We start from the raw sequence: 12,653 nt of genomic DNA on the forward strand, positions 1-12,653 counted from the left end.
TAATTTTCTCCTTTGTTCTTTCCCTTTAAAGACAAGAGACTTGCCTTTGAAGAGGTTTTGCTTTTTGAACTGCAACTGCAGTAGGTGAAGTGTTTTGTTTTCTTTTTTGAAGGACTGCCATTGAATTTTAAAAGATTTTATCTTTTTTCATTGGAAGATTGAATGTGCACTACTGGCTGTGGTATCACGATATTAAAAGAACTGAAGAGGAGAAGCGATTACTGTGAATGAAGGAGCCCAGCACACACCCAGGATTTTGTAGGGAGAAGATCTGTGCCAGCATCATCTGGATGATATCAGAAGTGGTGGGACTGCATTCCTGTTCAGTGGAAAAACTAGATTTCCACCCTCTGGAAGGCCTGATATTTCACCTTCTTCCCAAACTTGTGTTCTCAACAGCTGCGACATCCTCCCTGACAAAACTCTTCTTCCTGTGTGACACCTCTCCCCTTAGTCCTTGCTGTTTGGTATCACCAGCCTCCCCAGATCTGTCTCCTTTGTGACATCTCTTTTGTTTCCCCAAATCTCATTACTGTGTGACTTCCAAAGCTTATGACATCCCCATATCCCAAATCTGGCTCTTCTGTGCCTTTCAGAGGCTTTAACATCTGTCCCTAACCAAGGGCAAGATGCACTAAACGAGGCTTTAACGAGCCTTTAACGAACAGTTTTCCTACCCTGGCATGCATTAAAGCCCAATTTCCGACGACGGTAGCAGCAAATGAAAACGGAATGCAGATGAGCAAATTGTGTAGAAACCCTATTGAAATGAGATGCACTAAAGTTTTCCGCTTGCCCTAACACTGGAAAACTATGGGAAAGCTAACAAGAGGTCTGTACCTCTCGTTGGGGCTGCCCAGCTTCCAAAACTAAAATGTAAAACAAAACAAAAAATCGGGAGGGGGCAAAAACGCTCGTCAGGAGCGTCCTTTATCGACGGCCTTGCCCCCCGCCCCCCCCCCCCCGCCCGAGGTCGCCGCTGTTCGCCGCTCCCCCCTGCATTAAAGTCGTAGCTTTAGGCTGCCCCGGCCCCCTCCCTTCCTCTATTTCTCCTCAGCTCCGCCTCACACCATCCTCCGCCCCCGTGCCCCGCCCCGCCGCTCCCCCCTCTACTGAGCCCCCCTCCGGTAGGTTACTTACGTCAGACGAGGGCAGGCCCAGGAGGAAAGGAGGGACGTCTGAAGACTCGGCGAAGAGGTGATCAGCTGTTCTTGCCCGTGCAGCGCCTTCACACAGAGGTGAGAGGCGCTGCGAGGGACCGGTAAGACAGAGGGGGGCCCGGTGGAGGGGGGAGCGGTGGCGACGACCTCAGGGTGGCACGGGGGCGGAGGATGGCGGGAGGCGGAGCTGAGGAGAAATAGAGGAAGGGAGGGGGGCCAGGGCAGCCTAAAGCTATGACTTTAATGCAGGGGGGAGTGGGGAGCAGCGGTGACCTCGGGTGGGCGGGCAGGCGGGGGGGGGGGGGGGGGGGGCAAGGACGTCCATAAAGGATGTGTTTGGTTTTTTTTTAATTCTTACGTCCTTAGCATGCGCAGAGCAGCCAGCATAACGCTTGGCTGCTCTGCGCATGCTCTACGGGCCGATTTTGCGACGGTTTAGCGAAGGGTTAGAGAATGCAAGTGAGCTGCAACGAACAGCTCATTTGCATTCCCTTTCCTTCGTGAATAGCCGTTCCGTACCGATTTGTTATGGAATTCGGTACGGAACGGCTCTAACGAGGATTTTTGTGCATCTTGCCCCAAATGTCTGTCCTATGTGACATTATCCCACCTCTGTAATCTCCCTCTTGAGAGTTGCCTTGCTTTGGAATCTATCATTTTTCAGTACCAAGGTAAGATCCCATTAACACCAACAGCAAAAAATAATTCCTGACACTGGATTGCTTTGTAACCCTATATAACTCGTTACTTACATGCTGACTGTACATCTCTGCTAGACAACTAAAGAAAAGAACTGATCACAGATTCAATCACAGTGCTATAAAAATATAAGAGTGTTACAATTACAATTTAGAGCACAAAAGGGAAGAGAAACATCTGCAGCAGAGGACAGGGATGCTTAAAAGCAGGTAACCATGTGCGAGGTGCATACACAGTTCTTGTTTGCAGGGAATTCTGCCTTTCTGTGCTCGGCAGAGCCTCATCACTAAACGCTCTGAGACACAGATGAAGGACAGTGTGAAGGAGAAAGATAGATTGTTCTGCTGTATCTAACTTGTGCCATATCGAGTATTCAGATCAAGGGACCTCAAAAGCCTGCTGTTCTCTGAGAGTGAAATTATTTTCATGTATTCACACACTACTGGAAGCCTATAATCTATTATTAAGGCTCTGGTCACATGCAGGTCTGTGTGTAGAGCACCCTTGGATTGAGTACATACTGTATGTACTCTTGATACACGTACGTTTGGATAGTTTGGATTATAACAACGGTGTGGGCTATTTATTCAGGACTACAAAGGGGTTGAAGTGCGCAGGCTATTCATGGCTTCCCTGTGACTGGTCACTTTAGCCAGATGTGGTGCTGTAAGCTGTGAGGTGGATCCACTCTTGAAAGATGTGACGGAACTGGAGCCCCTGAAACAGGAAAAACAGACACAATTATTACATTCTGGCACAGAAATACAGTGACTTAGCTACAAGGTCTGTCAGACAGCAGACAGGACATCTCAAACTGTGTGTGAAATATTATATAGTCTGGCATCTCTTTCCTCTGCCCACATCTCTCTCCTGTATGACACTGGGAAGCTTACATACTTCGTACAGACGTTGGTGAGGCCCCACCTGGAGTATTGTGTTCAGTTTTGGAGGCCGTACCTTGCGAAGGATGTTAAAAAAATGGAAGCGGTGCAAAGAAAAGCTACGAGAATGGTATGGGATTTGCGTTCCAAGACGTATGCTGACCTGAACATGTATACTCTGGAGGAAAGGAGGAACAGGGGTGATATGATACAGATGTTCAAATATTTGAAAGGTATTAATCCGCAAACGAATCTTTTCCGGAGATGGGAAGGCGGTAGAATGAGAGGACATGAAATGAGATTGAAGGGGGGCAGACTCAGGAAAGATGTCAGGAAGTATTTCTTCACAGAGAGGGTGGTGAACGCTTGGAATGCCCTCCCGCGGGAGGTGGTGGAGATGAAAACGGTAACGGAATTCAAACATGCGTGGGATGTGCATAAAGGAATCCTGTGCAGAAGGAATGGATCCACAGAAGCTTAGCTGAAATTGGGTGGCGGGGAAGAGGGGTTGGTGGTTGAGAGGCTAGGATAGAGGAGGACAGACTTATATGGGGGCTGTGTCAGAGCCGGTTATGGGAGGCGGGACTGGTGGTTGGGAGGCGGGAAATACTGCTGGACAGACTTATACGGTCTGTGCCCTGGAAAAGACAGCTACAAATCAAGGTAAGGTATACACATATGAGTTTATCTTGGGCAGACTAGATGGACCGTGCAGGTCTTTTTCTGCCGTCATCTACTATGTTACTATGTTACTATGTAACATTAAACACCATCTCACACTCTTAAATATATTGAGCTGCTTCATCACGTCACCATAATAAATCTAGATCTGTACCATAAATAATATTTTCATAAAGGCAGATAATAAATCCCTATATATCTATCTATCTCTCTATCTGTATATATATATATATATATAATGTCATGAAATGCCTAGCCAACCGCCTCGCTTTACCCCGCAGCCACTTAGATTGTCTATCCCCAGCACAGCTCAGGTTCGCCTGCAACTGCTGCTTGTGCTCTTCATAAGTACATAAGTAATGACATACTGGAACAGACTGAAGGTCCATGAAGCCCAGTATCCTGGCAAGATCCCAAAACAGTACAATACATTTTATGCTGCTTATCCTAAAAATAAGCAGTGGATTTTCCCCATCCATTTTAATAATGGTCTAGGGACTTTTCCTTTAGGAAGCCATTCAAACCGTTTTAAAACCCCGCTAAGCTAACTGCTTTTACTACATTCTCTAGCAACAAATTCCAGAGTAAGTACATGTTGAGTGAAGGAATATTTCCTTCAATTCATTTTAAATTTACTACCTTGTAGCTTCATTGCGTGCCCCCTACTCCAAGTATTTTTGGAAAGAGTAAACAAGTGATTCATGTCTACCCTTTCCACTCTACTTATTATTTTACAGATCTCTATCATATCTCCCCTCAGCCGTCTTTTCTCCAAGCTGAAGAGCCCTAGCCGCTTTAGCCTTTCCTCATAGGGAAGCCGTCCCATCCCCTTTATCATTTTTGTGGCCTTTTTCTGTACCTTTTCTGTAACTTCTGTTGGTGTTTGCTTCCTTTTCTAATTCCACCATATCTTTTTTGAGATGTGGTGACCAGAATTCCACATAATATTCGAGATGTGGTCGCACCATGGAGTGATACAAAGACATTATAACATCCTCATTTTTGTTTTCCATTCCTTTCCTAATAATACCTAACATTCTATTTGTTTTCTTAGCCGCTGCTGCACACTGAGCAAAGGGTTTCAATATCAACTAGATCCCTTTTCTGTTCTGTGACTCCTAATGAGGAGCCTTGCATCACTTTGCACTTGCTCACCTTAAACGTCATCTGCCATTTAGATGTCAGCATCCCAGTCTCATAAGGTCCTCTTATAATTTTTCAAAATCCTCTTACGATTTAACAAATTTGAATAACTTAGTGTCGTCAGCAAATTTAATTACCTCACTAGTTACTCCCATCTCTAGATCATTTAGAAATATGTTAAAAATTAGTAGTCCCAGCACAGACCTCTAGGAAACCCCACTATCTATCCTACTTCATTGAGAATACCCACCATTTAACCCTACTCTCTGTTTTCTATCTTTTAACCAGGTGTTAATCCACAATAGGACACTACCTCCTATCCCATGACTCTCCAATTTTCTCTGGAGTCTTTCATGAGGTACTTTGTCAAATGCCTTTTGAAAATCTAGATACACAATATTGACCAGGTCACCTTTATCTACATGTTTGTTCACCCCTTCACCAGTTGGTGAGAGGTTATATGTATGTGCTCAGTGTAAAGAGCTCCTAGCTCTCAGACAACAAGTCCGTTCTCTTGAGGCTAGAGTAGTAGACTTGGAGAGCTGAGAGAGACAGAGAGGTACATAGAGGAGGCCTACAGGGATGCTGTAGAGAACTCTCACCTCCAATCTGGCAGTCTCTGTCCTGCCTTGGAGGAGGGAGGTGTTCTAAAAGGAGAGCATCACCCTGGTGCAGCTGCAAGTAGTCCTGTAGCCAGGACCAGCACACCAGGTTATTAGTAGGTATCATATAAAACAACAGAGATAACAAAAGATAGTACAGGGTAATACAAGATAATAAGGTCCATGGATTTTGCTGAAAACAGAAAAAATTGAGATTAGGTTGAGTCTGGAAGGTATGCCTTTTTGAACTATTACATTGTTCATTTATACTTTCTGAACTGTAGCCTACCCTACAGTTATGTGTAAGCCACATTGAGCCTACAACTAGTGGGAAAATGTGGGGTATAAATGTATTAAATAAATAAAATGTGAGGATGAGACAGTGTGTTTTCTCTGCATTTAGTTTTAGTTGGAATGCATCTACCCATGATTTCATGATTTGCAGGCTGAGTTTGGTTTAGTTGGTGATTTCTGTTGGATCGTGTTTGAAGGGGATGTATATCATGACATCATCTGCGTATATGTAGGGGTTAAGTCCTTGGTTGGATAGGGATGTGGCTAGTGGGGTCATCATTAGGTTGAATAGGATCGGTGATAGTGGTGATCCTTGGGGTACGCCGCAGTCTGTATTCCATGGTGGTGATATGTTCGATTTTGATTTGACTTGATATGTTCTGGTGGTTAAGAAGCCCTTGATCCAGCTGAGTACACTTCCACCAATCCCAACGTAATCTAAGATGTTTAGTAGGATTTTATGGTTAACCATATCGAACGCGCTTGACATGTCGAATTGTAGGAGAAGTAAGCTTTTGCCTGCTGTGATTTCTTGTTTGAATTTGGTTAGTACTGTTTCGGTGCTGTGGTTAGAGCGAAATCAGATTGTGATTCATGTAGTATTGAGAATTTGTTTAGGTAGTCGGTAAGTTGTTTGGTTACCATGCTTTCCATCAGTTTGATTACCAGTGGGATAGATGCTACCGGCCAGTAGTTGGTGATTTCACTTGGTTTTTTCTTTGTATCTTTTGGTATAGGGATAAGTAGGATATTACCGTTTTCCTTGGGGAAGAGTCCATGTTGAAGCAGGTAGTTTAGGTGGGATGTGAGATCTAATATGAAGCGTTGAGGAGCGGATTTTATTAAGTAGCTGGAGCAGGCGTCCAATTTACAATGAGTCTTGGTGAATCTGTTGATCGCCTGGGTGACTATATTGGGGGTAAGGAGAGCGGTTTGTCCAGGTTCGGTCCGCTGGGTGTTCATTGAAGGTTGGGTCCAGGCATTCAATGAATTTCTCTATGTTGGTAGTGTTCTGTGGTAGTGTGTTGCGTAGATTTACAATTTTGCCCTTAAACTATTTAGCAAGTTCGTCTGCAGATGGGATGTCTGTGTTGGTTGTGGTGACCGGAGTAGTGTCTAGTAGTTTGTTCACGAGGTGATATAGAGGGGCATAATCGAACGCAAATGCCCATCTCCATGGGGGTCTATCTCCGAGAACGGGTACGTGAAGGGGCGGGACAAACCGTATTTTCGAAAAAAATGGTCGTCCATCTTTTTTCCGATAATACGGTTTGTGTCAGCCAAATGCATCGGATTTGTGCAGATTTGAGCTGGGTGGTATTGTTTTTCAGTGATAATGGAAACCGAAGGCGCCCAGCTCAAAAACGAACAAATCCAAGGCATTGGGTCATGGGAGGGGCCAGGATTCGTAGTGCACTGATCCCCCTCACGTGCCAGGACACCAACCAGGCACCCTAGGGGGCACTTGTAACAATTTAAAAAAAGTTAACTACCTTTAAAGTCCATAGCTCCCTTCCCTTGAGTGCTGAGCCCCCCAAATCCCCCCCAAAACCCATTCCCCACAACTCTACACCATTACACTTAGGGATGAAGGGGGCACCTAGATGTGGGTACAGTGGGTTTTGGGGGCAGTCTGGAGCGCTCCTATTTACCACCACAAGTGTAACAGGTAGGTGGGGATGGGCCTGGGTCCACCTGCCTGAAGTCCACTGCACCCAGTAACAACTGCTCCAGGGACCTGCATACTGCTGTGATGGAGCTGGGTATGACATTTGAGCGTTTTCAACTGCAATCTGTTGCGGAAAAAATATTTTAAAAGATTTTTTAGGGCGGGAGGGGGTTGGTGACCACTGGAGGAGTAAGGGGAGGTCATCCCTGATGCCCTCCGGTGGTCATCTGGTCAGTTTGGGCACCTTTTTGGGACTTGTTCGTGAAAAAAAAGGGTCCAAAAAAAGTTTTTAAAGTTGTTTTTTTTTTTGATGGGAGGGGGTTAGTGGCCACAGGGATGGTCATCTCTGATTCCCTCTGGTGGTCATCTAGTCATTTAGGGCACTTTTTTGGGACTTGTTCATGAAAAAAAAAGGGTCCAAAAAAAGTGACCCAAATTCGCGCTAAAAACGCCTTTCTTTTTTCGATTATCGGCCGAGGACGCCCATCTCTCCTCGGCCGATAACCACGCCCCAGTCCCGCCTTCACCACGCCTCTGACACGCCCCCATCAACAGATTGCAGTTGAAAACGCCCAAAATCGGCTTTCGATTATACCGATTTGGGCGCCCACGGGAGAAAGACGCCCATCTCCCGATTTGGGTTGAAATATGGGTGTCTTTCTCTTTCGAAAATAAGCTGGATAGTTTCTTCGCATCTTTATAATCATGTCCTATTTTGGTTTTGTGTGTGGTACAGGAAGATTGGAAAGTGGCCAATGTAATACCAGTATTTAAAAAGGATTCCGGAAGTGACCTGGGAAATTATAGACCAGTGAGCATGACATTGGTGCCAGGCAAAGTGAATGATACATACCTGTAGCAGGTGTTCTCCGAGGACAGCAGGCTGATTGTTCTCACGACTGGGTGACGTTCGCGGCAGCCCCCACCAACCGGAAGAAGCTTCGCGGGCGGTCCGCACGCAGGGCACGCCACCGCGCATGTGCGGCCGTCTTCCCGCCCGTGCGCGACCGTTCCCGCCAGTTGAATGACAAGCAAAAATGATGAAAACGCAACTCCAAAGGGGAGGAGGGAGGGTAGGTGAGAACAATCAGCCTGCTGTCCTCGGAGAACACCTGCTACAGGTATGTATCATTTACTTTCTCCGAGGACAAGCAGGCTGCTTGTTCTCACGACTGGGGTATCCCTAGCTCTCAGGCTCACTCAAAACAAGAACCCAGGTCAATTGAACCTCGCAACGGCGAGGATACAACAGAAAATTGACCTACGAAGAACAACTAACTGAGAGTGCAGCCTGACCAGAATCAAAGCGGGTCCTGGAGGGTGGAGTTGGATTTACACCCCAAACAGATTCTGCAGCACCGACTGCCCGAACCGACTGTCGCGTCGGGTATCCTGCTGGAGGCAGTAATGTGATGTGAATGTGTGGACAGATGACCACGTCGCAGCCTTGCAAATCTCTTCAACAGTGGCTGACTTCAAGTGGGCCACTGACGCTGCCATGGCTCTAACACTATGAGCCGTGACATGACCCTCAAGAGCCAGCCCAGCCTGGGCGTAAGTGAAGGAAATGCAATCTGCTAGCCAATTGGAGATGGTGCGTTTCCCGACAGCGACCCCTAGCCTGTTAGGGTCGAAAGAAACAAACAATTGGGCGGACTGTCTGTGGGCTTGTGTCCGCTCCAAGTAGAAGGCCAATGCTCTCTTGCAGTCCAATGTGTGCAACTGACGTTCAGCAGGGCGGGTATGCGGCCTGGGGAAGAATGTTGGCAAGACAATTGACTGGTTAAGATGGAACTCCGACACCACCTTCGGCAGAAACTTTGGGTGGGTGCGGAGCACTACTCTGTTGTGATGAAATCTTGTATATGGAGCATGAGCTACCAGGGCTTGAAGCTCACTGACCCTACGAGCTGAAGTAACTGCCACCAAGAAAATGACCTTCCAGGTCAAGTACTTCAGATGGCAGGTATTCAGTGGCTCAAAAGGAGGTTTCATCAGCTGGGTGAGGACGACGTTGAGATCCCATGACACTGTAGGAGGCTTGATAGGGGGCTTTGACAAAAGCAAGCCTCTCATGAATCGAACGACTAAAGGCTCTCCAGAGATGGCTTTACCTTCCACACGATAATGGTAAGCACTAATCGCACTAAGGTGATTCCTTACTGAGTTGGTCTTGAGGCCAGACTCTGACAAGTGCAGAAGGTATTCAAGCAGGTTCTGTGCAGGGCAAGAACGAGGTTCTAGGGCCTTGCTCTCACACCAAACGACAAACCTCCTCCACTTGAAAAAGTAACTCTTTTTAGTGGAATCCTTCCTAGAGGCAAGCAAGACCTGGGAGACACCCTCAGACAGACCCAACGCAGTGAAGTCTACGCCCTCAACATCCAGGCCGTGAGAGCCAGGGACTGAAGGTTGGGGTGCAGCAATGCTCCGTCGTTCTGCGAAATGAGAGTCAGAAAACACTCCAATCTCCACGGTTCTTCGGAGGACAACTCCAGAAGAAGAGGGAACCAGATCTGACGGGGCCAAAAGGGCGCTATCAGAATCATGGTGCCGTGGTCTTGCTTGAGCTTCAGTAAGGCCTACCCCACCAAAGGTATGGGAGGATAAGCATACAGGAGGCCGGTCCCCCAATGAAGGAGAAAGGCATCCGACGCTAGCCTGCTGTGTGCCTGAAGTCTGGAACAGAACAGAGGCAGCTTGTGGTTGGTCTGAGAGGCGAAAAGGTCCACCGAGGGGGTGCCCCACTCTCGGAAGATCTTGCGTACCACTCTGGAATGAAGCGACCACTCGTGCGGTTGCATGACTCTGCTCAGTCTGTCGGCCAGACTGTTGTTTACACCTGCCAGGTATGTGGCTTGGAGGAGCATGCCGAACTGGCAAGCCCAACGCCACATCCCGACGGCTTCCTGACACAAGGGGCGAGATCTGGTGCCCCCCTGCTTGTTGGTGTAATATATTGCAACCTGATTGTCTGTCCGAATTTGGATAATTTGGCAGGACAGCTGATCTCTGAAAGCCTTCAGTGCGTTCCAGATCGCTCGGAGCTCCAGGAGGTTGATCTGCAAATCCTTTTCCTGGAGGGACCACAGACCCTGGGCGTGAAGCCCATCGACATGAGCTCCCCACCCCAGGCGAGATGCATCCGTCGTCAGCACTTTCGTGGGCTGAGGAATTTGGAATGGACGTCCCAGGGTCACATTGGTCCGAATGGTCCACCAGAGCAGTGAAGTGCGGCAACTGGTGGAGAGGCGGATGACATCTTCTAGATTCCCGGTGGCTTGGAACCACTGGGAAGCTAGGGTCCATTGAGCAGATCTCATGTGAAGACGAGCCATGGGAGTCACATGGACTGTGGAGGCCATATGACCCAGAAGTCTCAACATCTGCCGAGCTGTGACCTGCTGGGACGCTCTGGTCTGCGAAGCCAGGGACAGGAGGTTGTTGGCCCTCGCTTCGGGAAGGAAGGCCCGAGCCGTCTGGGTATTCAGCAGAGCTCCTATGAATTCCAGAGACTGTGTTGGCTGGAGATGGGACTTTGGGTAATTTATCACAAACCCCAGCAGCTCCAGAAGTTGAATAGTGCACTGCATAGACCGGAGGGCTCCCGCCTCCGAGGTGTTCTTGACCAGCCAATCGTCGAGATATGGGAACACGTGCACTCCCAGCCTGCGTAGATACGCCGCTACCACCACGAGGCACTTTGTAAACACTCGTGGGGCAGAGGCGAGCCCAAAGGGCAGCACACAATACTGAAAGTGCCGTGTGCCCAGGCGGAATCTGAGATACTGTCTGTGAGCTGGCAGTATCGGGATGTGAGTATATGCGTCCTTTAAATCCAGGGAACATAGCCAATCGTTTTTCTGAATCATTGGCAGAAGGGTGCCCAAGGAAAGCATCCTGAACTTTTCTTTGACCAGGAATTTGTTCAGGCCTCTCAGGTCTAGGATGGGGCGCATCCCCCCTGTTTTCTTTTCCACAAGGAAGTACCTGGAATAGAATCCCTGCCCTTCCTGCCCGGGTGGTACGGGCTCGACCGCATTGGCGCTGAGAAGGGTGGAGAGTTCCTCTGCAAGTACCTGCTTGTGATGGGAGCTGAAAGATTGAGCTCCCGGAGGACAATTTGGTGGAAGGGAGGCCAAATTTAGGGCGTATCCGCACCGCACTATTTGGAGAACCCACTGGTCGGAGGTTATGAGAGGCCACCTTTGGTGAAAAAATTTTAACCTCCCTCCGACCGGCAGATCGTCCGGCATGGACACTTTGAGGGCGGCTATGTTCCCGTGGATCCAGTCAAAAGCCCGTCCCTGGCTTTTGCTTTGGAGGTGCAGGGGGCTGCTTAGGCGCACGCTGTTGACGAGAACGAGCGCGCTGGGGCTGTCCCTGTGCCTGTCGAGGCCTTCGGGCCGGCTGGGTGTACCTACGCTTGGCAAAAGCATAGGGCGCAGCCTGCCAGGCACGGGAAAAACGTCCACCTGCTGAGGTGGATGCTGAAGGCGCCCGGTGGGAGAGCTTGTCGAGGGCGGTTTCCCGCTGATGCAGTTGGTCCACCAGCTGCTCGACCTTCACGCCAAAAATATTATCCCCCCGGCAAGGGACGTCAGCCAGTCTCTGCTGGGTGCGGTTGTCCAGGTCAGAGGCACGCAGCCATGACAGCCTGCGCATCACTATACCTTGGGCCGCAGTACGAGATGCCACATCACAGGTGTCATAGATACCCCTGGACAGGAACTTTCTGCATGCCTTCAGCTGCCTGACCACCTCCTGATAAGGCCTGGACTGCTCCGACGGGAGCTTATCAACCAGGTCCGCCAGTTGCTTCACAGTGTTCCGCATGTGGATGCTTGTGTAGAGCTGGTAAGATTGGATGCGGGTCACGAGCATGGAAGATTGGTAGGCCTTCCTCCCAAACGAGTCCAGAGTGCGAGACTCCCGCCCCGGGGGCGCCGAGGCGGTATCCCTCGAACTCCGTGCCCTCTTGAGAGCAGAATCCACGACCGCCGAGTCATGGGGCAATTGGGACCGCATTAACTCTGGGTCCGAGTGGATTCTGTACTGGGACTCTGCTTTCTTGGGAATGGTGGGATTAGATAATGGTCTCATCCAGTTCCGAAGCAGTGTCTCTTTGAGGACATTGTGCAACGGCACCGTGGAGGACTCTCTAGGTGGTGATGGATAGTCGAGGACCTCGAGCATCTCAGCCCTCGGCTCGTCCACAGAGACCACGGGGAAGGGAATGCATATAGACATATCCCTAACAAAGGAGGCAAAGGAGAGGCTCTCAGGAGGCGAGAGCTTCCTCTCCGGTGAAGGCGTGGGGTCAGAGGGGAGGCCCACAGACTCCTCTGAGGAGAAATATCTGGGGTCCTCCTCTTCCCCCCACGAGGCCTCTTCCTCGGTATCGGACATAAGCTCATGTAGCTGAGTCCTTAACCGGGCCCGGCTCGACATCGAGGCACCGAGGCCTCGGTGTCGTCGAGCGGTGGACTCCCGCGTCGGCAGGGACGAAGCTCCCTCCATCGAC

The 12,653-nt window shown here is 49.1% G+C and overlaps 1 protein-coding gene across 1 annotated transcript in view; it reads right to left on the reverse strand.

Annotated features, from left to right (window-relative positions):
* Nucleotides 1-2,346: 2,346 nt before the first annotated feature.
* LOC115459632 (cilia- and flagella-associated protein 65-like) overlaps nt 2,347-12,653 on the reverse strand; it is a 221,962-nt gene continuing 211,655 nt past the window's right edge. Inside the window, exon 33 of the mRNA XM_030189437.1 lies at nt 2,347-2,576. Within this exon, the coding sequence (XP_030045297.1) occupies nt 2,453-2,576 (124 nt within the window). The 3' untranslated portion in view covers nt 2,347-2,452. The remainder of the gene's footprint in view (nt 2,577-12,653) is intronic.

This window comes from Microcaecilia unicolor, unplaced genomic scaffold, assembly GCF_901765095.1.
Source record: "Microcaecilia unicolor unplaced genomic scaffold, aMicUni1.1, whole genome shotgun sequence".
Lineage (NCBI taxonomy): Eukaryota > Metazoa > Chordata > Amphibia > Gymnophiona > Siphonopidae > Microcaecilia > Microcaecilia unicolor.